Raw genomic sequence first — 25,004 nt, 5'->3', positions numbered from 1 at the left:
GTATAACTCATATAATACTTTTTCAATGAAGTTAAATAAGGCATACTTTGCAAAAAGTACATCTCATGATATTCAACAAAATGAAAAATCAATGCACAACACATTTACATGTTATATTGTTCTTATATATATCAACCATATCCATATCAATATGTTGTGCATTGATTTTATCAAAAAGTGAGAATAGTAGAACAAATAATTTTATCAAAAAGTAAGAATAATAGAACAAATAATTTTATCAAAAAATAAGAATAGTAGAACAAATAATTTCATCAAGAAATAATTTTATTAAGCAAAATAGCAAAACACTTCCCATATTTATCATAAAATATAATTTTATCAAAAAAATAATTTTATTAAGCAAAATATAAAAAAACTTCCCATATTCATCATAAGACATAATTTTATTAAAAAACCAGAATTTTATAAAAATAATAATTTTGTTAAGCAATATAGAAAAACACTTCCCATATTGATAAAAAACATAATATTTTATTAAAAAACAAAATGTTATTGAAAAGATAATTTTATTAAGAAATATAGCAAAAACAACTTTCTATATTGATCAAAAAATATAATTTTATTAAGAAAAATGATATATTTTTTTTTAGAAAAATCAATTTTTTAAAAACCCCTAAAATCGAACAACATTTCAAGGAAGAAACCACCCTCAATATTCTAATAATGGAACAAATCAACACACATGCATTGTAAAGCCTTTGTTCATCTTTCAAATGCACCAAATCTCATAAAAAATTATTTGGTATTTTGGATTTAATTGATAAAAATGGCGGACATTTCAGAACTATGCAATTTCATGACCTCGTGCAAAAAACATTCATATTAAAAAATTTACTCAATCATAAATAAACAAACCAATTTTATTTGAGATATGAAGCCTCAATGATCGAAATCCACCACTCAATTTAATAATAAAAATGACAAATAAATAGATACAAAATCTACGGTTTTGGATCGACAATAGGATCTGAGTAGCAACTTTTCAGGCAAAAAATCAACCCTTGATCTTTGGTTTTTGAAACAAATTAAAACTTGAATCTAGTAAATACTTTGAATAGCAATCAAACCCCTCAAATTTCTTCAAGAACCATTAGGTATTGAGGAGAATATTGAAAGAATGGCGGAAAGTTTTAAAAACCTAAAAACTCCATTATTTCAATCTAAGAAACTCTTTTTTTTTCAATGTTTAAATCCAAATTACTTGTTTTATATTCATTGTATAGTGATTTAAAACATTAAAACACAAAAAAAAAAAAAAAAACCAAAAAATGGCCTCAAAACGAAACAAAAAAGGTGAAAAATGGGATTCACAGTTTTCTTGCAACATATAACGGCCCCCATTTCAAAATTATGTCATTATTTATATATCATTATTTACTAAAAAACATCGTTATATCAGCGAACTGGTCCAGTTAGCTGAAAACCAACCGGTTTGACAGAAACATGGCCTTGACCCCTAAATGGCCGGTTTTGGGCCCGAAAGTTTTTTAGGTTATCACCTAAACTACTAAAACACACAAAACCGACCCTAACTGGATCCGAAACCCTAGTGGTTCTGGTTCTAACTGCTAGTTTTTCTAACACTACCTATGACCCACAGTCCATGCAGGGTATCATTAGTGGATCACCAAGTCTAGCTAATGGGCAAGAGGTTGCAGTCCCAGTAAATGGATTTCAGGTTATCATTATATAATACAATCCATTGCTCAATAGTGCATAAGGGGTATCTTTCGCACATGCACACACTTCACTCTGAAAGGTCGTTCACACACAAGGGTCACACAGTCCCTCGACTCACTCTTCCGGGTAAACTCCGACCTCATCAAAGGATACGCCATCCAACCCTTATCAGTTTGTATCTCTATTTTCAAGTAACATGGGTTTTTCCTAACCAGACCGACCTAACACGTCAAGCACAGTCCAATATCAGATGTTTGCTTAGTATGATCCATACGGGACCACACTCCCACTCAGTTTGTTGAGCTTGTTACCTGTATTCAAGAGGGCAATAGGGGTGCTAGGGATTGGGGGCCTATGAGAGGCAATGAGGTTGTTGAGCTTGTTACCTGTATTCAACATGGGACAGGTGGGAGTGGGGTTGCTGGGCATTGTGGTGAAGGCACGGGGGTTGGTGTTCAGGGTGTGGGCATTAGTGTGAAGGTAGGGGGTTGGTATTCAGGATAGGAATGTTGGTGGTCAGGGTAGGGGGCTTGGTGGTCATGGTGGGGGCAAGGGCGTGCTCCAACATCTGCATGAAATTGAGGTTGGATTGAAGGAAGATAAAAATGAGTTTATTGTATTGAGAAATAAACTTCTAGATCAGATGAATGAAATGGAAAAGAATATTGATAAAGTGAGAGTTGATTTGAATGGAGTAAAAAATAAAGCTCTTCAAAATATGTATTGAATGAATTTAAGAATAAAATTAGAAATGAATTTACAGATGGGGATTCTCTGATAAGTATTACTAAATGATAACTTCATTGGTTTTACTTTATGGTTGAGTTTAACATTTCAAGTTTCTAATTGGATTTTTGGTTGCAAAGACATATGCAATCTTGTCCTTGGGAACAATGAAGCCCACATGTACAAGATCAATGGAGGGTGCCATTGAAGGCAACCTCAGGAACGAGAGAGGAGAGAGAAAGGGTAGAGAGAGAGAAAGAAAAGGAGGAGGACAAATTTTATTTCTTTTCCGAAAGAAGCAAAACTATTTTTTTTTTTTTAAATATCAACTTAAAAAAATATTTCCCTGATAACGGTAAATATATATATATATATATATATATATATATAATTTTTTCAGATGTTTCATCTCCAAAATTCATGAACTGCTTGAAACCCCATAAGCTTTGGGATATCGAAATGGCGACAGCGCACTGGCCGAAGAAGCAATAAAGAAGCAAGCTTGAATCCGCTGACACCTCCACGCCCACGAAAGCCGAACTTCTCATCATACAGCAGGGGACAAAAATGCAAATTTAGGGTTCCAAGGGGAAGAGAGAATGGCTGCTACTGCTACACTACTCTCACCCACTTCTTGCTTCTCCAATCCCCATCATACTCTCGGTGGTTGTAGAAATTTCAAGGCCAAAACCTTTCGTTTGCCTGCTCTTTCACCCCCCACAATCCAAATTACCCAGGTACATGCCTGCCTCCTTTGCTTTCTTCTCTGGAACTACCCCAATTCTTGGTTTACTCGGTTTCTTCTTCTTCTTCTTCGAGTTCGGCCATGGAGAGTTGGCACGATTCCCGTCAACGTGTTGCTCTCTCTCTCTCTCTCTCTCTTTAATTGCATTTGAACTCGTTGTTATCTATTCTGACTGCTTTTTCTTCTTCTTATTTGTCTCCATCTTCTTCTGGATGGCTAGGCTGTGAGTTTTTATTTGAGATTACTGCCAAGCCAAGTGGCTGAAACCCGTCAATGAACGTTATTTTGCTTATTTTTATTCTTAATGGTATTGCACCCATTTTCATGTGGATCCTCTTCTCTGTGATACTCATGGATAATTTGAGGCCCTTCACTTAGACTCATTATACAAAGCTTAACTTGTTTACCTTTTATATTGAGCAATGCTGTTTGCTCAGGATACCAGTGTTACATGCAGAGCCAGTAGCATCAAAATTTACTTTAGTTGAAAATTATGTATTATATGACGCAAACAATTTGCTCTCCCTACATGCCACACGAAAATGATATTATTGAACATCACTTCGTACTTATGTAGATTAGCTGTATAAGGGATACTTCCAGATGGATATGCTTCAAGTTACTCTGCCTTATTTATTTATTGGTTTCTTCCTTTCTAATATCATTTATCAATGACTGCTCATTTTCAGACATTCTTAGGCCATCGAACTGACTATTGATATGTAAGATCTTTTAGTTGCACATACAATGCAAACATTGATGTTTTTCTCCATACAGTGTTTTCTACCAAAGTCTGTGCCATGTCCTTTTGTTCTAGCCTGGCCTTCACTAGAACATTGGATCTTTTATGTTTTTTTTTTTTTATTGGTTTTCCTTCATATCATTATATTCTGGCATGGTGTTTCTTATGAACGTATTTTCTTTGATGGCTACAAATAATGTGGGACAATACCTTCACATATCTTCACAGGATCTCTTTTCCAAATATATCTTCTTTTTCTTTTTTTGGAGAATGTTAACATACTTTTCCATATATATCTAGGGCTTACCATCCAAATTTATCTATTGGTATCATTATGAGCATTTCCCCACTTATCAGCCTTTACGAGGATTTGATGATTCTCTTGGGTGTGCTAGAGGCTGCCTATCCATATCTATCTATGTGCGTGCGTGTGAGTGTCCAGTACGTTCTTGTGTTTAATCAAAAAAAAAAATCTTAGAAGCAAGAAAAGAGAAATCTAAATGTACTTTTGTTAGCCTCCTCTAATAATTATCATCATCATCAGATCTTTTTCCCAACTATTTGGGGTTGGCTAAACAAATCCTGGTCTGCCATTCTACCCTATCAAGGGTTATACCCTCAGTGAGGTCATAAGTCCCCATATCTTTTCTCACTACTTCCAACTATGTCTTTTTGGGCCTATCCCTTGCCTTGAGCCTTCCACTTGAACTAACTCGCACCTCCTAACATGTGTTGTTCTAGGTCTGTGCTATACATAGCTAGCCCACCTAAGTTTACTTTCTCTCATCTTATCGCTTATTGGATCCACACTTCAATTCTCCTGAATGCATTCATTTCGAATTCTTTCTCTTCTAATCTTGCCACTCGTCAATCTCAACATCCTCATCTCAGCTAATATGGGTATGTTGTTTCTTGATTGCTTGACATTCCTCCTCATAAAGCAACGTTGATCACACAGTTGTCCTATAGAACTTGCCCTTCAGCTTTATTAGTACGTAGCAATCACATAAAACTCCTCCTATGATTGTACAAATAAAAGTTATTAAATCAACTTAGATCATGAGTGTTTTTTTTTTTTTTTATTTGTTTGGATCCTTGAGCTTGTTGTAAAATTTTATCCTTATGTAGAATCATGTTAGTTTCCTTTTTCTTTTGTTTGGCTTTTAATGTTAATCTATATGCATGGAGGCTTACAAGGTGTTGGTTTTATTGGATTTTGTTTCAAAAGGGCCAAAGTAACATGAAGAATGTCTTAATGTTGCTCTAGAACAAAGGAGTTTTTCCTTATTAATACTCCTATTGGGTTTAGAACCTTGTAGGTATGGATTAAACATAATCATTAGAGTGCAGTTGAATCCAATGAGCCTAGCAAGTCTTATTGCTGACTAGTCTGAGGAATCATCTTGATTTTCATGAATTGGAAACTTGAAATTCAGTTCTGTTGAGTCCTTTATCCACTCCCAATTGGTTTTTGAATAATCAAGCTTTCAATATCAAGATGTACTGATTCAAAAAATAAACCAATTTGGCAATTTCTAAAACTGAAGATTTGGTATTGTGCTATTGTGGTATTTTTACGACAATACTTCAAATAAATGAAATAAAAGGCTGATTATTGTGAAGGAAACTAGGAATGCAACTCTGTTCATATACTGTGGAATATTATCCTTCATTTATTTTTTCTAGATGTGAATTTTCTGTCAGTGTGACCTTTACCTGTCATCCAGATCTGATTCCCATGTGGCTCAAAATCTTGATGTTTGGGTCTCAATCTACATCTAGGCATGTTCTGAAATGCGTGTTTGACTTACAATGTTGGAAGCCAGGGTTCAACTCTGAGTTATTGGTACTAAATAAGTTAAGTTTCTGTTCTCTCATCTTATATCCTATTGGATCCACACCTAAGTTCTTCCAAACGTATTCATTTCAAATTATATCCCTTCTTATCTTGCCACTCATCCATCTCAACATCCTCATCTCAGCTATACTCATCCTATGGGTATGTTGTTTCTTGACTGCCCAACATTCCACCTAATAAAGCAAAGTCATCTCACAGTTGTCCTATAGAACTTGCCCTTCAGCTTCATTAGTATGTGGCGATTGCATAAATTTTCTCCTTGAATACTACAAATTAAAATTATTAAATTAACTTATATCATGAGTGTTTATTTATTTATATCTGTTTGGGCCCTTGAGCTTGTTGTAAAATTTTATCCTTTTGTAGAATCATTTGAGTTTCTTTTCTTTTCTTTTCTTTTTTTTTGGCTTTTATTGTTTATCTATATGCATGGGGGCTTACACAGTGTTGGTTTTATTGGATTTTGTTTCAGAAGGGCCAAAGATAGTAGCCTGAAGAATGCCTTAATGTTTCTCTAGAACAAAGGACTTTTTCCTTATTTATACTCTGTCCTAATGGGTTCAGAACCCTGTAGGTATGGATTCAACAGAAATATTAGAATGCAGATGAATCCAGTGAGCCTAGCAAGTCTTCTTGCTGACTTGTGGAGGAATCATCTTGATTTTCCTCAATGGGAAATTTGAAATTCAGTTGTGCTGAGTCCTCTATCTAGACCCAATCGGTATTTGAATCATCAAGCTTTCAATATCAAGATGTACCAATTCAAAAAATAAACCAATTTGGCAGTTTCTAAAACTAAAGATCTGGTATTGTGGTCATGCACGACCTGAGATCTATGATATTCATTCGATTATATTAGAATATATTTTACAACAACACTTCAAATAAAATTGTGAAGGAAACCAGGAATACAATTCTGTTCATATACTGTGGAATATTTTCCTTCATTTATTCTTTCTAGATGGAAATTTTATGTTAGTGTGACCTTACCTGTCATCCAGATTTGATTCCCATGTGGCTCAAAATCTTGGTGTTTGAGTCTCAATCGACATCTAGCCTGATCTGAAATGCATGTTTGAATTATAATGTTGAAAGCCAGGGTTCAGGTTTGAGTTATTGGTACTAAATAAGCTATTCATCTTAGAGAAAATACAGAAAGATAATGCTACAATGCTACGCACTTATAATATTTCCCCCTTTTTTAAAAAAAGAAAAATATTGTGTTGGTACTCCGGAAAAATAGAGGCTAGCCTTCTTTTGTTTTTCTTTTTTTGGGTAAGTAGCCTTATTTTGTTTTCTGCAGTAGCTTGTGTTTATATTGATGGATAGTTGGAACCAGGCCATACTTGAGATTGCATATTGTAGTGCGACTTTTGTTTCCCAATTTTGGATAATTATGGAATTCTAATTATCTATGCATTAGCAACTGCGACTGTTGAGACAATTGAATTTGATGAAATTTGCAGATTGCTGGAGAGAAGTCTCCAAGGTTGCAGCAAAGAGATAATTTGGAGTTTCCTAGTGATGTTGATTATCAAATTGAGAGGGATTGGGCAGATTTAAATGCTGATATTTACTTCTGGACAAAGTCTCTCCGTCCTGTTCAGGTATTAGAAAGGTGTTAGTTTTCTTTGCTATTTGCATTGGTTGTATCAGTCTTATTAATTCAGAGATTTTATATTATGGATCAAGTTTTTACACTCTTATGTATTTAAATATGCTGTTATCAACCAATCTCAAAATTTTCTCAGTGGTACCCGGGTCATATAGCTAAGAGTGAAAGGGAGCTTAAAGAACAACTTAAGTTGATGGATGTTGTCATTGAGGTTCGGGATGCGAGAATTCCGCTTGCCACTAGTCATCCACAGGTAGAGCCTGACAACTTTATTCAAAGAATTAAAATTTTCTAGTGTGTGGTCTGTGATGACTATTTGATAAAATTAGATGGATTCTTTGATTGGGAACCGGAGGAAAATTATAGTTTTGAACAGAGAAGATATGATATCAACTGCAGACAGAAACGCATGGGCTATGTATTTTGCAAGGCAGGGAACAAAGGTTGTTTTTGCTAATGGGCAGCTCGGAATGGTATATGCTTATCCATCTACTTAAATATTGAATTCTAATTGATTATAGTTCCTTAGGAATTTGTTTATACTCTTCTCTGGACAGATTTAATCTATAGTACCTTACACAACTCTTGAATCTCTGAGGGCAGGGCACTATGAAGCTTGGAAGGTTGGCGAAGTCATTAGCTATTGGTGTGAATGCCAAACGTAGAAGCAAAGGACTCCTTTCTTGTCCGGTGAGGTTTTAGAAATATTGGTAATCAAATATTATCAAAACGAGATATCTTGTTCATTTTGTTTTGCTTTCTTGTACCATGCTTTTTGAGTTATGATGTTGTGAATTATGTTTCTGGTCGCATTATATATATCCATAATATCTAGAAGTTTTATACTGGTGAAAGCCATTGTTGTTGGGATCAGGAGCGGGAATGGTACTGGGATCGGGATCGGGAGCGAGGGATCGTGAAATGCGAGAAGATCCCTATGGTCGGGAACAACGTCCGTACAATGCACATGTTAGGGATCGAGATTCCAACCTTTTGGGATCTTGATCCCAACCTTTTGGCATTGTAATCCCAACTTTTAGGGGATCTTGTTACCAACCTTAAAAGTATATGATAATTTAGGATTATGTATAATCTTTAAAGTAGAGATCTCATTATTGATAGCAAGCAAGCAATAGTTGTGTTGCTAGTTGGCTTTAGACAATTAAAATCATTAGTTTGATTGTCATATTGGCCTTTAAGGTTGGGATCGAGATTCCTAACAGCAAGAATCGGGATCCCTATCAGTAGGGTTCAAGATCCCAAAATTTAAAAATCAAGATTCCTGAGAGATCCGTTCCGGGAGCTACAGAATCGAGATCTTAGAAGGGATCGCCTACCAAAGTAGGAGATCCCGGTAACTATGGGGAAAGCGTCTCTTTGATTTGCACTTATTCATTGCATTGCCAGAATCTATGTTGTATATTTGAATCAGGTTGACCTCCTTGTTCTCTCATGGTACAATCCTCTTCCCTCTGAGCCCCCTATTTTTTTTTTCAACCAACAAAGACAAAATGTAGGATTGGTGCCAACAGTTCATCACGGAAGAAAGCACTCACCGAGCTGGGCATTTGTAGTTTTCTTCAGAGGGAGCTTGTTTATAAATGTTCGTAATCAATTATTGCATGTAGGAAAAGCGATGGACCTTTGTAAAGATGTACACAATATAAATCATAAACAACCATCATAACAGTGTAGGGCTTTTTTCTTTTTTCACCTCTAGTCTGGACTATAATGATATGCAATACAAGTGGCCTCTATGTGGCCTAGGTTTGAAATATTTTTGAAGACTTACATAGGCAATGACTAAAGGAGTAAAAGAGTAATACACGAATGGATGTTTACATGCAAAGTTCATGTAACTATCTTATTCATATGCTGTTTAGTTAATGTAATTTGTTGTGGTTCTTGTAGGTTGATGGCATGAAGTTTGTCTGAAATGAGCAATGTTTCATAAAACAGGTCGCTTAGTGCCTAGGCGGGCGCGCCTAGGTGCCAAAAGGGCCCTAGGCCACACCCCTAGGCTTCGGCCCACTTTGGGTGCCTGCCCAGGCAACCTAGGTGGGCACCCAACGCCCAATCCTGGGCAGGAGCCCTTTTGACATTGTAAAGTAAAAAAATTAGCTTGTGAGGCCGATTTGGGTCTTTTTGACCCATGAAATAGAGTGAAAGGCATGCTTTAGGAGTATTCTGAGCCCCCAAAGTGATAAAAACTCAAACCTAAACCCTAAAACCACCCCAAATCAATTGATTTTGCAAATTTTTTAATCGAAAAAATTGTAAATTTTGAAGAAGCATCCAAGCACTTACCTTTCTCATTGGAATTATTTTTAGGCTTATACTCTTATAGCGGACTTGGAGTCTACGTGACTATGTCTATGTGTGTGTAACTGTGTATGATGATTGTATGCCACTATGGAGTATGGAGAGTCGGAGACTAATGTATTATGGACTTGTTTACGTTTTCCACTAAATTTTCAATGATTTGAAGTTTTGAACATATTTCAACATTCATGTGTATATATTTGCATGAAAAAGGTTAGTTAGAATACATATAAATGCAAAAAAACAAAATTGACACAAATATCTACATATATGTGTGCTTGAACAGTACATATTTATGCATATATATTAAAAAATTTCACCTCAAGGAGACCGAGGTTTTGGGCATCTTCCTAGGTGCTTAGGCCCAGGCCGGCCAGCTAGGGGCCACCTCGCATTTTCTGAAACATTGGAAATGAGTATGTTTATCTTGAACATTATTTGTGTTTCTATGAAACAGGTTCGTGCTGGAATAGTTGGATATCCAAATGTTGGCAAATCTTCTTTGATCAACCGTCTATTAAAGAGGAGAATGTGCCCTGCAGCTCCCAGACCAGGAGTCACAAGAGAATTAAAGTAAGCTTTCTATCTGATGGTGCACATTAATGACTAGGCTTTAGGGTTTATAGATGCCTTGCATCCTCAACCCAATATGTTCAATTTTCTAATAATGTAGAAAAATGTGAAAGTTAATTATGAGTATATTGGTTTCTTTCAGTGTGGTTTATTGACTCTAGCATGATATATTGCAGAAGCAGTGAGGCCATTAACTTCAAATGGTTCAGACTTCAGAAAATGTGTTACAAAATCATGATATTGAACGTGGTCTCGAACTCATGCAAGTCCGAGTTGACTCACACGAGTTTCTCGGACTCTGCAAGGTGCCATGTCCAAATAGGAACCAGACAAACTTCACAACTTCCTACATTGGATATTATAATTTGTGTGGACTTGGTTGAGTCACTGACAAACTAGGCCTAGTCTATACGGATGACTGGGACTGCAACTTTGCTGAGTCCCGAATCGGGCCTTGTTTTTTAACATTGTATTGAACTATGTTTCTTTGTTGCTATCATAAGATGGATTCGTTTTGGGAAAGATCTGGAGTTGCTAGATTCCCCTGGCATATTACCAATGAGAATCAGTGATCAAGTATCTGCTATAAAGCTGGCAATTTGTGATGATATTGGGGAGAGATCTTATGATGTATCGGATGTGGCTGCAATTCTCATACAGATGCTGAAGAGAATTCCATCAGTCGGTATGTGATTTTGTCTAGCTCATTTTCTTTTTAATAGAAAATGTAAGAGAGAAGTATTACCACCATGAACAATTAGATTTATGTCAACATGCTCACGATGCTCTATGTAATCAGTATAACCATATGTGGGAATCAGTGCAAAGGGTATCGATTGTGGAATCAGTATAACCTTCATTTTACTTAATATTCTGATTTGAGTCTGACTTCGAATTGAAGGTTCCATTTTGTGCTAAATAGAAGCTGTAAAAACCTTGTTCCTAGGGTGGCCCTTGCTTCAGATTCACATTGGTATTTCGAAACACTATTCTTCTTAAAGTTACACCTCAATCTCACTGAACTTGTTTGACGATATTTTTCTAGATTTCATATCAATTGGAGTTGCTGGTCTAATTTGCGGTAAATCACATTTTCCCGGGTAAAGGATCATTATTTTCATTGGAAGAAGGACAAAATCTAGAAGCATCAGCATGACTTGAAAATAAGGGAATACATATGTTTCAAGAAATTTTTCTTGATTCCCATCAATTTGTGTTGCTGGTCTAATTTGTGAGAAATTGCATTTTCCAAGATACAGGACAATGATTTTCATGGGAAGAAGGACTAATTCTACAATCATCAGCGTGACATGAAAATAAGGTCTGTATATATATATATATGAGTAATGATCGTATAGGACCCTCCTCCATTTATGTGTGTAGGACCCCAAAGGATCACCGTTAAAGTTGGCATGGATCTTTAAAAAACTTATCACATGGGTGTGGGATTTGACTTTTTTATAGATACGTGTCAAATTTAATGGTGATCCTTTGGGATCTTACACACATGGGTGGGGGAGGGTCCTATAGGATCATTTCTCTCTCTCTCTCTCTCTCTCTCTCTCTCTCTATATATATATATATATATATATATATATATATATATAAAAGATGGGATTAGCCCACTAGCTAATATGAACATATGAGCCCAACGACCTAAATTGAATCTGAGCCGATCTGACGGTCATGACTTCATTTCGTGTTTGAATTTTAATTTTTTTTTTACAAATCCAAATCACTTGAAATTTTAGGCGTGTGTTCTTCTCTTCAAGGCACACTTAATAAAAATATAAAAAAAATTATTCATAAAAAACAAATAATTTGCGAATATTTCATGTAAAATTTTTTTTTGATATTTTTCGAAGATTCAACTATTTTTGATGAACACACTCATAAAATTTCAAGTGATTTGGATTTTTAGCAAAAAATTAAAATTCAAACGCTACGGAACATCCGTGATTGTCAGATCAACTCAGATTCAATATGGGTCGTTGGGCTCATATGTTCATATGAGCTAGTGGGCTAATAATATATATATATATATATCAATATGGGTTATGTTAGGGTATTCACACTATGGAATAATTTAACATTGTACTCAACAAATTTTGGACACGTATATACCCTTGTTTTGTACATAGAACATTTTTAGTACGGGTATTTTTAATCATTAAGAGGGGTGTGATGACATCCGCATAGGATGTGACATCATTAAGAAGGGCATGATGTCATCCACGATGCTCCATGTGGCTGATGTCAAATGCCATGTGGTTCACATCACACCATCCTAATGATCAAAAATACCTTTACTAAAAAATAGCTCCTGTACAAAATAAGGGTATATAAGTGTCCAAAGTTTGTTGAGTACAATGTTAAATTACTCCAAAGTGTGAGCACCCTAATATAACCCAATATATATATATATATATATTATTAGCCCATTAGCTCATATTAACATATGAGCCCAAAAGCCCATATTGAATCTGGGCTGATCTAACGATCACGGATATCCGGTAACGTTTGAATTTTAATTTTTTTTCGAAAAATCCAAATCACTTGAAATTTTAGGAGTGTGTTCATCAAAAATAGTTGAATCTTCAAAAAATATCAAAAAAATATTTTACATGAATATTCGCAAATTATTTGTTTTTTACGAATAATTTATTTTATATTTTTATTAGGTGTGCCTTGATGAGAAGAACACACGCCTAAAATTTCAAGTGATTTGAATTTGTAAAAAAAAATTAAAATTCAAACACGAAATAAAGTCGTGACCGTCAGATCGGCTCAGATTCAAATTTGGTTGTTGAGCTCATTTGTTCATATGAGTTAGTGATCACCCTAATATAGACTAATATATATATATAGAGAGAGAAATGATCTTATCGGACTCTCTCCCACCCATGTGTGTAGGACCCCCAAAAAATCACCATTAAAGTTGATACGGATCTCTAAAAAAGTCAAGTCCTACATCCATGTGATAACTTTTCGAGAGATTTGTGCTAACTTTAATGGTGATCATTTAGGGTCCTACACATATGGATGGGGGAGGGTCCCTATAGGATCATTACTCATATATATATATATATATATATATATATATATATATATATATATATATATAGAGAGAGAGAGAGAGAGAGAGAGAAAATGTTGAGATTAGCCCACTAGGTCATATGAACGTATAAGTTCATATGAGCTCAATGACCGAGATTGAATCTGGGTCGATCTGACTGTCACAATTTCATTTCGTATTTTAATTTTTTTCTACAAATCTAAATAACTTAAAATTTTAGGCGTGTGTTCTTCAAAAATAGGATAATCTAATAAAAATATCAAAAAAATAATTTATAAGAAATAAATTGACCAAAATACCCTTGAAATATTTTGGGGGTATTTTGGTCAATTTATTTATTGTGATATATTGTTTAAATATTTTTATTAAGTGCGCCTTGTTAATAAAAATAGACGCCTAAAATTTCAAGTTATTTGGATTTGTATAACAAATATTAAAATTCAAACACGAAATGAAGTCGTGTCCGTCAGATCGACCCAGATTCAATCTGGGCCATTGGGCTCATATGTTCATATGAGCTAATGGGCTAATCCCAGCATTTTCCTATATATCTGGGCCATTGGGCTCATATGTTCATATGAGCTAATGGGCTAATCCCAACATTTTCCTATATATATATATATATATATATATATATATTTTATAGGGATTGTCTACAAAGAGACCATATAGCTTTTGTACATGAATGTCACAGTCATTCGCACTCATTAGACATCAAATTGGATGGCTTGGGGTGAGTCAATGGGCTCTCATTTCATTCGTTTCATGATGGGATAAAAAAAACTTCTAAGTCCGAGATATTGTTTTGGAACTTTGTGTCTATTCAATGACACTCTTACAGCCACCTATTTTAAAATTTAAGGGACAAAAATGAAAAAGCTGGCGTAGGCCCACTAGCCTACAGCTACCTATGAGCCCAACAACCCAGATTGAATATGGGTTGATCCAATGATCACAATTGCATTTCGTAATTTTATTTTTTTCTATAAATCCAAATCACTTTAAATTTTGAGTGTGTTTTTTTAAGATTTGAAAATCTAATAAAAATATCAAAAAAATAATTTTCAAAAACTATATTGACCATAATACCAGTGAAACATTTTAAGGATATTTTGACCAATTTATATCTTGTAAATTACTTTTTTAATATTTTTATTAGATGCGCCTTGATGAAAAGAATAGATGCCTAAAATTTCATGTAATTTGGATTTGTAGGAAAAAAATTAAAATCAAAATAAGAAATAAGGTTGTGATCGTCAGATCTCAATCTGAGCTGTTGAGCACATATGTGTGTAGGCTAGTGGGCCTACGCCAGCTTTTTCCTATATATATATATCGAGAGAGAGAGAGAGAGAGAGAGAGAGAGAGAGAGAGTAATGATTCTACGAGACCCTACAAAATATCATATTATTATGATTTGTAAAATAAATATTAAAATTCAAACACTATCTTACATCTGTGACCGTGTGATAGACTTTGAACGGTAATAAAACCGTAGGTGAAATACTGTAGAACTTCACTTATTGGTCTTTTGTTGTGTTTTTGAGACCCTAAAAATGAAATTGGGTCAAATACTCTCTCCCTTCCCTTTTATTAAAGACACCCACCACCCTTTGTAGAGTGATTGATGGGGGGAGGTGGGTCCAAATTTTTCTTTGCCATCCTTCCTCTGCTAATTTCAGCCAAAAAACTGAAATGGGGTCTCAGACCTTTGAAAACAAAAATGGGAGCCTAGAAAAAATACTAGAGTTGCAGAGGAGCGATTAGAGCGCCTCCCTCACGAGCAATCAACAGCTCTGCAGTTATTTGATTTGGAGCACTGATCAAGCAAAACCTATCAGACATCTCCACAGAAGGCGAATCTTTAAGATCTAACAATGGAAAGAGCTCAAACCTTTGAGCATTTGTGAAATATGATTGCCCTAGCCTGACCTTCAAAGAGTTTTTGGGGTGAAAGCCGTTGGGATAAGTAAGGAACACCAAAGTGGTTTTGGTCCCATGGGTTTATTTCTATCAATAAGCAAGCATTTTTCATAGTGGGCATGTGAAGAAATCTCCCACCCCTATTTCCGTCCTTAGATCACCTGGAAACCCAATTAATTTGGTGAGCATCATGAAATGATCAGTATTGTTTTTCATAACCTTTGTTTTGTAACCAGTTGAATAGCAAATTATTGGTGTCCCTTTTACCAAGTGGACCACAGGTATTCTCCATCCACTACACATACGTATAGGGGTTCAAAGAAAGCAGAGGAGCCTCTGGTTTGAGGGTTTGAAATAGATGACCAAGCATTCAAGCATGGAAAATGAATTCGGATGCAAATTGATCGGTGCCAAACTGAACCACGACCCCTCGAGCTCAGAAGGGATCAAGTGGGTCAATCCACTGGCTTGTGACCAAACCCACTATTCTCTAACTTCTTAGATCATGAGCCCCAAGTGCACAGGGTATATGCCATAGTCACCTAGAAACCTCTTCTGGATATGTGTTTAGCCTACTAGGTGTGCCAGTAACCAAAACTTGTACGACACCATTATGGGGATGTTTCCCACGAAAAAGTACCAATTGCATAGAAACCTGAACCATCTTCTTTAAGCAATCGTATCAATTTTTGTTTCAAATGAAAAATTACCGGAACATTATGTACTACTAGAAGTTCAGGTACTGGTACTTTAGTAACCATGTATATGCATCCTGGCATATCTACATTCTCAAACAGTTCGACCTATTGCTTCATAAATTATGGGGGTGTTTTTGAAGTAGCTAGATAATGATTGATTTTAGTCCCTTGAATGAAATGGGTGGCTCGTCGTCCATTTATCTACGACTGATCTCATGTTGATGCTCATGCAAGTTTCTTCTGTCTTCTTGTTCATTGTTGCTCTTGCTGAATGTCTTGTCTGACAGGATCAAGTGCCATTTACAGCCGCTATAAGATGGATCCAGATGGACTCTGCGGTAAAACGTAAGTTTATTTGCTTTTTTATACCTTCTATATGACAGTAACAACTCTACTTGTTCAATAAAAATTGCCTTCTTTGATATATATATTCAGATTTGTGGACAAGATTGCACTACAGTTATTCAATGGAGATGTACATCAGGCTGCCTTCCGTGTGTTGACTGATTTTCGCAAAGGAAAGTTTGGTTGGGTTTCACTTGAGAGGCCCCCAAGGTAGGCTACTTAATGGTCGAGTGGATACTTTAGTTGAGACCTACTCAATCTTTGAATTTGGAAATGTAAATCACCTGTGAATATTTTCGAGCTGGAACTGGTAATGGGTACATCCAATATTTTCTCTCCTTTGAATGAAATCCCAATTTTCAAGATAATTGCAAGGCTTGGGTAGCTTATCAACTTGGGTAGCTTATCAAGTGAATTGCTCACAGCCGGAAGAGGTTTTATTCCCAGACTGTCACCTTTGTAACATATTGTACGAAACTTATTTGATATTGTACTCTAGTAAATACAAATTATAATTTGAGAGGGAAAAGCAGCACCTGAGGTTTGTGAGTAAAACATGGAACTATAGTGAAGAAAAAATACCAATCCCATCAGATTAATTTATGCCTAATTGAATATAATGGGTGTGGCTTGTATAAGGCTGAGGCTCTAAACAATCGCAGTAAAGCGCACCTTCAATTAGTGTCAATAGATGTAGTTTCCCTATTGGAAATCTTTTTGATGGTCTGAAAATTTATTTTCATCTCTAATTATAAAATTTAAAGCTTCAAAAATAGTGTAGATCGAGCAGATCAATGAACATTTGAAAATCTTGAAAATTGATGGTCCAAAATTGCATTACAAGATGGTCTATTTCTAAAACTTAAAAAAATCCTTTGAAAGCTTAGATCTAAGCATCTCACCAAAATGAACGGCTTATGATAATTGTGCTAAAAAAATACTTCATAGGTTGTGTTTTCAATTTTTTTTTTTTTTTTTTTTTGTGATTGTTTATTAGAATGAAAAGAGTGTATATTTCAAATTTTGGATCAAACAAATAGCCATAACATGGTTTTTGAAGGTTGTATTGTACTACTATACAACCGTTGCATGAAATCATTGGTTATATATAAAAAAAACCTAAAACAACGTTTATAGGCGAAATGTTATAGTGTTTTTCCACCGGCACAGACGAGTTATGCCTGTGGCGGTTTATTGAACGGACCCGCAATGGATGGCGCCGTTTGTTACGGTTCTGTGTGAATTCTTAAGCACCACGGGCATGCTAGGTCTGTGGTGGTAAAAAAATACACGCCGCCTAATTTTTTTGGACGGTGATGAGCCTATGTGAGAAAACACTGATCATTTTCGCCCATAGGTGTTGCATAGATGCTTTCATATATATATATATATATATATATATGGAAAACACTACGCAACGTCTATAGGCAAAAATGAACATTGATTTCGCCTATGCTCATCACCGTCCAAAGTCCATCGTACGATCATACTCGTCTGGTAGTATTTTATTTTTCATTTTTTTTTTTATAAATCGAAATGATTTGAAATTTGGAGTGTGGGTTCATAAAAAATAAGAGAATCTAATAAAAACATAAAAGAAAAATTCATAATATAAATTGATCAAAGTACCCATGAAAATTTTCAGTGGTATTTAGGTCAATTTATATTTTGGAGGTATTTTGTAAATTTATTTCATGTAAAATATTTTTTTGATATTTTTTGTAGATTCGCCTATTTTTTATGAGCACACGCTCCAAATTTCAGATCATTTCGATTTGTAAAAAAAAAAATATGAAAAATGAAACACTACCTGACAATCGTGATTATGCCATGAACTTTGGACAATGATGAAGGTAGGCGAAATCACTGTTCATTTTCGCTTCTAGGCACCCATCGGTGAAAATATATAGTGATTTTGCCTACCCTCATCACCGTCAAATGTTCATCACACGGTCACGATTGTCTGGCAGTGTTTCATTTTTCATTTTTCATTTTTTTTTTACAGCTCGGAATAATCTAAAATTTAGAATGTGTGTTCATAAAAAATAGGCGAATCTATGACAAATATTTTACATGAAATAAATTGACCAAAATACCCCCAAAAATTTTCAGGAGTACTTGGTCAAATAGTTTTCACGAATTATTTTTTTTATATTTTTATTATATATATATATATATTATTATATATATATATTATTATTATTATTATTTTATATATTTTTTATTTTGGTCAATATATAAAAAATTCGTAAAATATAAATTGACCAAAATACCATTGAAATATTTTCGAGGTATTTTGTTTAATTTATATTTTGTAAAAGTATTTTTTTACATGAATATTATTTTTTTATATATACGGAAGATGCTAGGTTGAGCCTACTAGCTCATAGGAAAAAATGAGCCTAACATTAATATTTGTTTTTTAATGGATTCTGGGAGATGAAATCCCACCATCCACGTAACCATCCTGTAAACCCACAGATTATGGCTTTTGCTATTTCTTGATCATGGATTCCTACCATTTTGCATGCAGATGCATACATTGTCATATGTCTCATAGTATCTGAGATTTGATGTTCGGAGATTCCATCTATATTCTTCTGACCTCAAAACAGAGGTCAAAAATATTAAAAGTGAAGTATCTCAATTAAAACATAAGATACAAATACTAGAATTACAAAATAACGCTTCAGAAACAGCAATTAAAAATGATGATATTGAATTTGATAATTTAGTCCATACTTAACATCATAAAACTACACCTGAATCTTCAGGAGCCAAAATAAAGGAAGACGATACTACATCTGTCAATATACTTAATAAAGTAATTACTCAAACATGGTTTGTATTAATCAAAATTGTAATCAATAATGAATATGACTTCCAATCTTTAGCCTTAATAGACTCTGACGCAGATTTAAACTGTCTCAATGAATGATTAGTACCTACTAAATATTTTGATAAAACAACTCAAATCTTAAACGCTGCTGATGGTAGTCGATTATATATTAAATATAAATTATCAATGGTAGTCGATTATATATTAAATATAAATTATCAAATGCCATGATCTGCAATAATGGACATTGTTTTCCAACCCCTTTTATCATAGTTAAAGGATTAAGTCGAGCTGTTATCCTTGGTGCACCTTTTCTAACTTTACTTTATCCCATGACAATTACTCATACAGGGATAGAAACACATATTCATGGTACTACAATCCAATTCGAATTCTTAGATAAACCTAAAATCAAAGAAATCAATACTGTCAAAACAATTATTCAACAAAAAGAACATTCTCTATGTTCTTTACAAATAGAAATCAAATATAAAATAATATGTGAGAAATTACAAACCTTTGAAGTAATACAAAAAATACAGGCCCTTAAAACATTAATAGAAAAAGAAATATGTAATGATTTACCTAATGCATTTTGGAATAGGAAGCAACATATTATTAGTTTACCCTATGAGCCTAATTTTGATGAAAAGAAAATACCAACAAAGGCTAGACCAATTCAAATGAATACTGAACTATTACAAACATGTAAAACAGAAATAGAGGATCTATTACAGAAAAAACTCATAAGACCTAATCAATCTCCTTGGAGTTGTTCAGCTTTTTATGTAAATAAAAATGCTGAAAAAGAAAGAGGAGTTCCTCATTTAGTTATTAATTATAAACCTCTTACTAAAGTTCTACAATGGATTAGATATCCAATTCTTAATAAAAAAGATTTATTAGACAGACTTGTAAATGCAGTCATCTTTTCTAAATTTGATATGAAGTCAGGGTTTTGGCAAACACAAATTAAATAAGAGGATAAATACAAAATAGCATTTAATGTACCATTCGGCCAATTTGAATGGAATGTCATGCCTTTTGGTCTTAAAAATGCTCCATCTGAATTTCAAAAAATAATGAATGATGTATTTAATCCTTATCATAAATTTATGATAGTCTACATTGATGATGTATTAATATACTCTGATTCAATAGATCAACATTTTAAACATCTGAATAATTTTATCAATACCGTGAAACATGCTGGATTAGTTGTTTCTGCTAAAAATATCAATTTTTTTCAAACGAATTATCATTCCCATTGATAGATCTAGTTTATTTAATGATAAATTCCCTGATAACATCCTCAATAAAACCGAACTTCAAATATTTTTAGGATGTTTAAATTATATTAGTGATTTTTATCAATATCTTGCTATTGATGCAAAACCTTTATATGATAGACTCAAAAAGAATCCTCCACCTTGGACGGATCTTCATACAATTGTTGTTCAACGACTTAAGTTGAAAGCTAAATAATTGCCTTGTTTAACTTTACCTAATCCAACTGGCTTTAAAATAATTGAATGTGATGCTTCTGACATAGGATTAGGCGGAATATTAAAACAATCTATGAATTCCAAAGATTAACTCATTCGCTTTACATCGAAAGCATGGAATCCCACACAAAAGAATTATTTTACTGTCAAAAAAGAATTACTTGCTATTATACATTGTGTTATCAAATTTCAAGGTGATATTCTTAATCAACAGTTTCTTATTCGAACTGATTGCAAAGCAGCCAAGGCTATCCTGCAAAAGGATGTTCAAAATCTCGTTTCCAAACAAATCTTTGTCCGTTGGCAAGTCATTTTATCTGCTTTTGATTTCTCCATTGAACATCTTCACTGTGTTTCTAACTCTTTACCTGATTTTCTTACCCGTGAATTTTTGCAGGGAGGCCGTACCTTACCACCTTTTCCACCTGAAGAGCCACTCCCTTACGGACAACTGTTTCATAAGAATAAGAATATGCATACCAATACATCTCAAAAATCTAAGGGGAAAACCCCTATGGACTTGGTTCCTTTACATCCATCTGAGCTCCCAGTGCTCAGCCAACCTTTTTTACCACTACAACCCATGTCTCCATTACAATCTACCAATGTACCCGAATATTTTATCCAAAGTCCACAGCATAATACCTCTTCTAGTCTTGCTTTTTCTCCAGCCCAAATCTCATATAAATCAACCTCCTCTTCTACCAAGTCAGTATATATTGACAATGCTTTCATGGCCGATATTATCATTAATGACAAACATGTTCATATCAACCCAAATAAACTAGCTCCCCTGTATCTCTAAAACCATTTAAGTCCTCTTAATGGCATCAAAACTACAGAATGATATGAGTTTGTTTTAATGGAAACAGGTTCAGCATCAATTGTCCACTTTTTCCAAGGCAATACCAATTTATATGCCTATTCCAAATTACAAATCAAAAAGTTCTTGACCTATGAAGATTGAGGTAATAACCCAACACAATGAAAAAATTTATCAAATACAAAATATCAATATAAATATTATCGATATACAGAATATCTTGAAGCTTGGCATAAAGTCTTCTTTTACCAAAATCCAAATAATTTCCACTCATGGTATATTCAATTCAAAATGCCCATACTTGAAAGGTTCCCCAGTTGGTTCCGTCATTGATTCTTTATTTGGGGATCTTCTACCCAAATCCTACCTAATGCTTTTCAAGCCTTCCAAACTAAATTCTGTGAGCATAATACTTGTTCTGATCAAATCGACTATCATTTGTATTTTATGGCCATATACCAGATCCCATGGATTGTCAAATGGGAATATGCTATTAATGAAAATACTTCAAATAATTTTGAATACATTCCCCGCCTCGAGAAAACTATAAAAATTAAATGGTGGGATATATTCAGCACTAACCCACAATTTCTTCCACTCAAGAGGATTCCTCCTTTCTCAGAGTTTTGTGATAATACTCCTGCTAATAATATTGTTACCCTAAATACATTCTCTTCATATATTAAAAAAATGAAACAAGCTCATCCCCATGCTAAACTCGAAGCTATAGAAAAACAACTCTTTGCAATCTTTGCTGATCCTTCAACAATACTTACCACATCAGAAGAAACAGTTCAGTCTGGTAATCCTCTCCTCGAAGATTTTAGCCAAAAACCCGAAGGCTGAACCAAAGACCCGGCTCATCAGAAGACAAGACCTCGCTCATCAGAAGACAAGACCTCAACTTTATCTTTACTTTTGATATGACTAAAAGCAGATTCCTTTTTAAATTGACAAGACCCCAACTACAGTAAATATTCCCTTGCATAGTAACTCCTTACCCTAGCGATCGCCACGTAGCAAGAAAAGACCCCAACTATAGTGTCAAAGATTCTGTTTTGATTTAACTAAATATTTGTCACATCAGTGCCCTCATCGATCCTTCGTCGACCATTAAGAAACAACCACATTTCCGACACGTCCCCGACATTTCCGCGTCACGACAACAACCCTTATTCATCAAGCATCTTTACATCACATCACCGACGCTTCATCACCACCGACACTCCATCTCCTTCGGCCATCACCTTCAGCCAGCTCACCTGAAGATAAGGATGAATCACAGACGCATCCCAATCGTCCACCTGTTGCACATCTACACACCCCTGCATCTATAAATACCACCTCCTTCAACAAAGAGAGCAGGTCGAGTTTCAAGGACGCCATTCGAGAAGACCTTCTTCATCACATCCTTAAGTCATCTCTTCCTCATCTCTCTCTCTCTCTCCTTTCTTTACTACTGTAAATTCTCATACAGTAGGTTTGCTTTCATAACAGTCCTGTATAAACGACATACAGTTGGTAACCTCTAATACTCTGTAATTTTAGATGTGTGATTGTAATATCTCTTCTCTTCCCTCTTACTGTCTTTCTGAATGGAGTATCTTCTCCAGTTATTGTATTTGTAAACAGTGAGTTGCAATATTCTATAAGTTTTTATACGATCACTCTATTTATTCTTCATACAATATAAATTAGTATTCAGTATTAAAATTAGAAATTCAACTCATACTTCGTGGATTGTCTTAGATATTTCTTTAATCTCTGTTGTCTTTATAATAGTTTTATTCTTTTATTATATGGGAATCTTATAACAATTAATCAATTATAATTATACTCTGTTCATGTTCCTACGATAAAGTTTTAAAAATGGATTTATATGACCTAACCTAAACTGGTTGATCTTAGCGCGTTTATGGTATCAGAGCCATACCAGTTCGCACTTGTTCACTGTTCATAGTTGGTAGAGGATCATTAGTCTGAAAAACAACTTCATCTTAGGAACTCTAAGAAAATTGTCCATTTAAGAAAGTTGGTCCGAGAGTTGAGGTTAGAGACGCTCACACACCCAGTCTAAAGACCGTTAAGGCTAGAAGAGCCGTTGAGGTCGAAACAGACATAAGAGGTAGTCAAAGAGGACTGTCCAGATAACACTCATCCGCAACCTACAAATGGAAAATTTTATTAGAAATCTCACAGATAAAGCTGTTAGTCAAACTAGTAATACTCTACGAATTAAGAACAAAGAAGTAGTGACAAATGATATTGAAAGCCAAATACAAAATTGGAATATACTAAAAGTACCTATCTCTAATATTTATAAAAAAAATACATTTGATTTAAAATAGGTTATGCTATAAAAACAGTAGAACAAACTTTGTCTGTTACTACGAACTAGAAAGACTTTCAACTCTTATCAAATAAAATATTACAAGAACATAAAAATAAGAATTATAAATATCTACATATTGGTTTAATACAAATTGCAGTTAAACCATTAACACGATTAGGACTTAACAATTCTGTCCTTATATGCTTAAGAGATACGAAGCATAATCAGTTTTCTGATTCACTACTTGGAATGGTGGAGTCCAGTCTGTGTAGTGGACCAATATATTTTAATTGTTTTCCAAATTATTCTGTATCTTTAACAGATCCTAATATTTTAAATGTTTTATCTTTAAATCTTAAAGCACAGGGATTTGACATGAGAATAGGATCCCAAAATATTGCTATAATATATCAACTTTATTATAAAGTTATGACTACTTTATGTCTTAATGTACTACAAGTAGATACTAGATGACAAATTATATTATTTCAAACAAATATAGAAAAATCTAATACTATCATTCCCAAAACTATATCCTGGTCAGAAATAGTTCTACCACAATCATGGTCAATACACAATGATCATCAACCTTTACAATGTCCTGTCCAAAGTATTCTGGATAGGATTTTGAACATAATGATGGTAATATAGAAATACAATTTACAAATGATCAAAATCATTTAACTCAAGATGATTCAAATATCTCTTCTAAACCAAATAGAATAGAACCAACTCGAAGTTCTGTTACGATTTATAACAGACCTCCTCAAAGACCAGTGCCATCCGAACAAAGACCTATATCCCGAAATAGTCAAACATCTGAACCACAAATTCAAAGATTAATTAGAACATCTGAAAATGTTATTATTCCGCAATATAAACTAGCCCAAGATGAACCTGATGAATCAGAATTTCATATATTAACTCTTCAAAAAGAAGAAAAAATCAATAAAACTCATATTACAAATCATTATTTATCTGAGGAAAACAAACATATTCGGCATTGGTATCTTAATACTTTTGAACCTAGATTAATAGAATTATTCCATAAAAAGTTTAATACATTTATTAAAAAGGAGAAAACAACAATATATTTCTTTTATTGGTTCAGAAAAATATGTAGTGATAAAAATATTAAAATACCTGATTTTGAAGTAAATACTCTTGAATCCCAATTTACT

General features: G+C 34.2%; 1 protein-coding gene across 9 annotated transcripts; it reads left to right on the top strand.

The window, feature by feature from the left end:
- The first annotated feature begins 2,746 nt into the window (after positions 1-2,746).
- Positions 2,747-16,853, top strand: EMB3129 (GTP-binding family protein). 9 transcript variants are annotated; one of them, XR_002283512.2, is made up of 11 exons: positions 2,816-3,164; positions 7,239-7,379; positions 7,524-7,640; positions 7,717-7,860; positions 7,991-8,077; positions 10,167-10,282; positions 10,786-10,967; positions 11,328-11,363; positions 11,542-11,603; positions 16,267-16,324; positions 16,415-16,853. XR_002283512.2 is itself a non-coding variant. In XM_006859077.4 (9 exons), exons 1-9 carry the CDS (start codon positions 3,027-3,029, stop codon positions 16,536-16,538), a joined length of 1,107 nt encoding a protein of 368 aa, XP_006859139.1. In that variant the 5' UTR covers positions 2,816-3,026; the 3' UTR covers positions 16,539-16,853. The 9 variants fall into 9 exon arrangements, 3 of the variants coding, with proteins under 3 accessions (XP_006859139.1, XP_088707697.1, XP_088707698.1); XR_002283511.2 differs by having other exon boundaries at positions 11,536-11,603; XR_002283513.2 differs by lacking the exon at positions 11,328-11,363 and having other exon boundaries at positions 2,747-3,164; positions 11,536-11,603.
- The last annotated feature ends 8,151 nt before the right edge of the window (positions 16,854-25,004 follow it).

The sequence above is a fragment of the Amborella trichopoda genome, chromosome 11 (assembly GCF_054954075.1).
Source record: "Amborella trichopoda isolate Santa Cruz 75 chromosome 11, AtrichopodaSantaCruz75HAP2 v2.0, whole genome shotgun sequence".
NCBI classification, from domain to species: Eukaryota; Viridiplantae; Streptophyta; class Magnoliopsida; order Amborellales; family Amborellaceae; genus Amborella; species Amborella trichopoda.
Note: the sequence above shows the minus strand (reverse complement) of the source record. Positions and strands in the feature narration are given on the sequence as shown.

Bases quoted from the DNA above. Each gene is read 5' to 3' on its own strand.
- EMB3129 (XM_006859077.4), top strand. From the start codon at position 3,027: ATGGCTGCTACTGCTACACTACTCTCACCCACTTCTTGCTTCTCCAAT. The intron at 3,165-7,238 runs GTACATGCCTGC...TGAAATTTGCAG, and splicing joins CCACAATCCAAATTACCCAG to ATTGCTGGAGAGAAGTCTCC. The intron at 10,283-10,785 runs GTAAGCTTTCTA...TGCTATCATAAG, and splicing joins GGAGTCACAAGAGAATTAAA to ATGGATTCGTTTTGGGAAAG.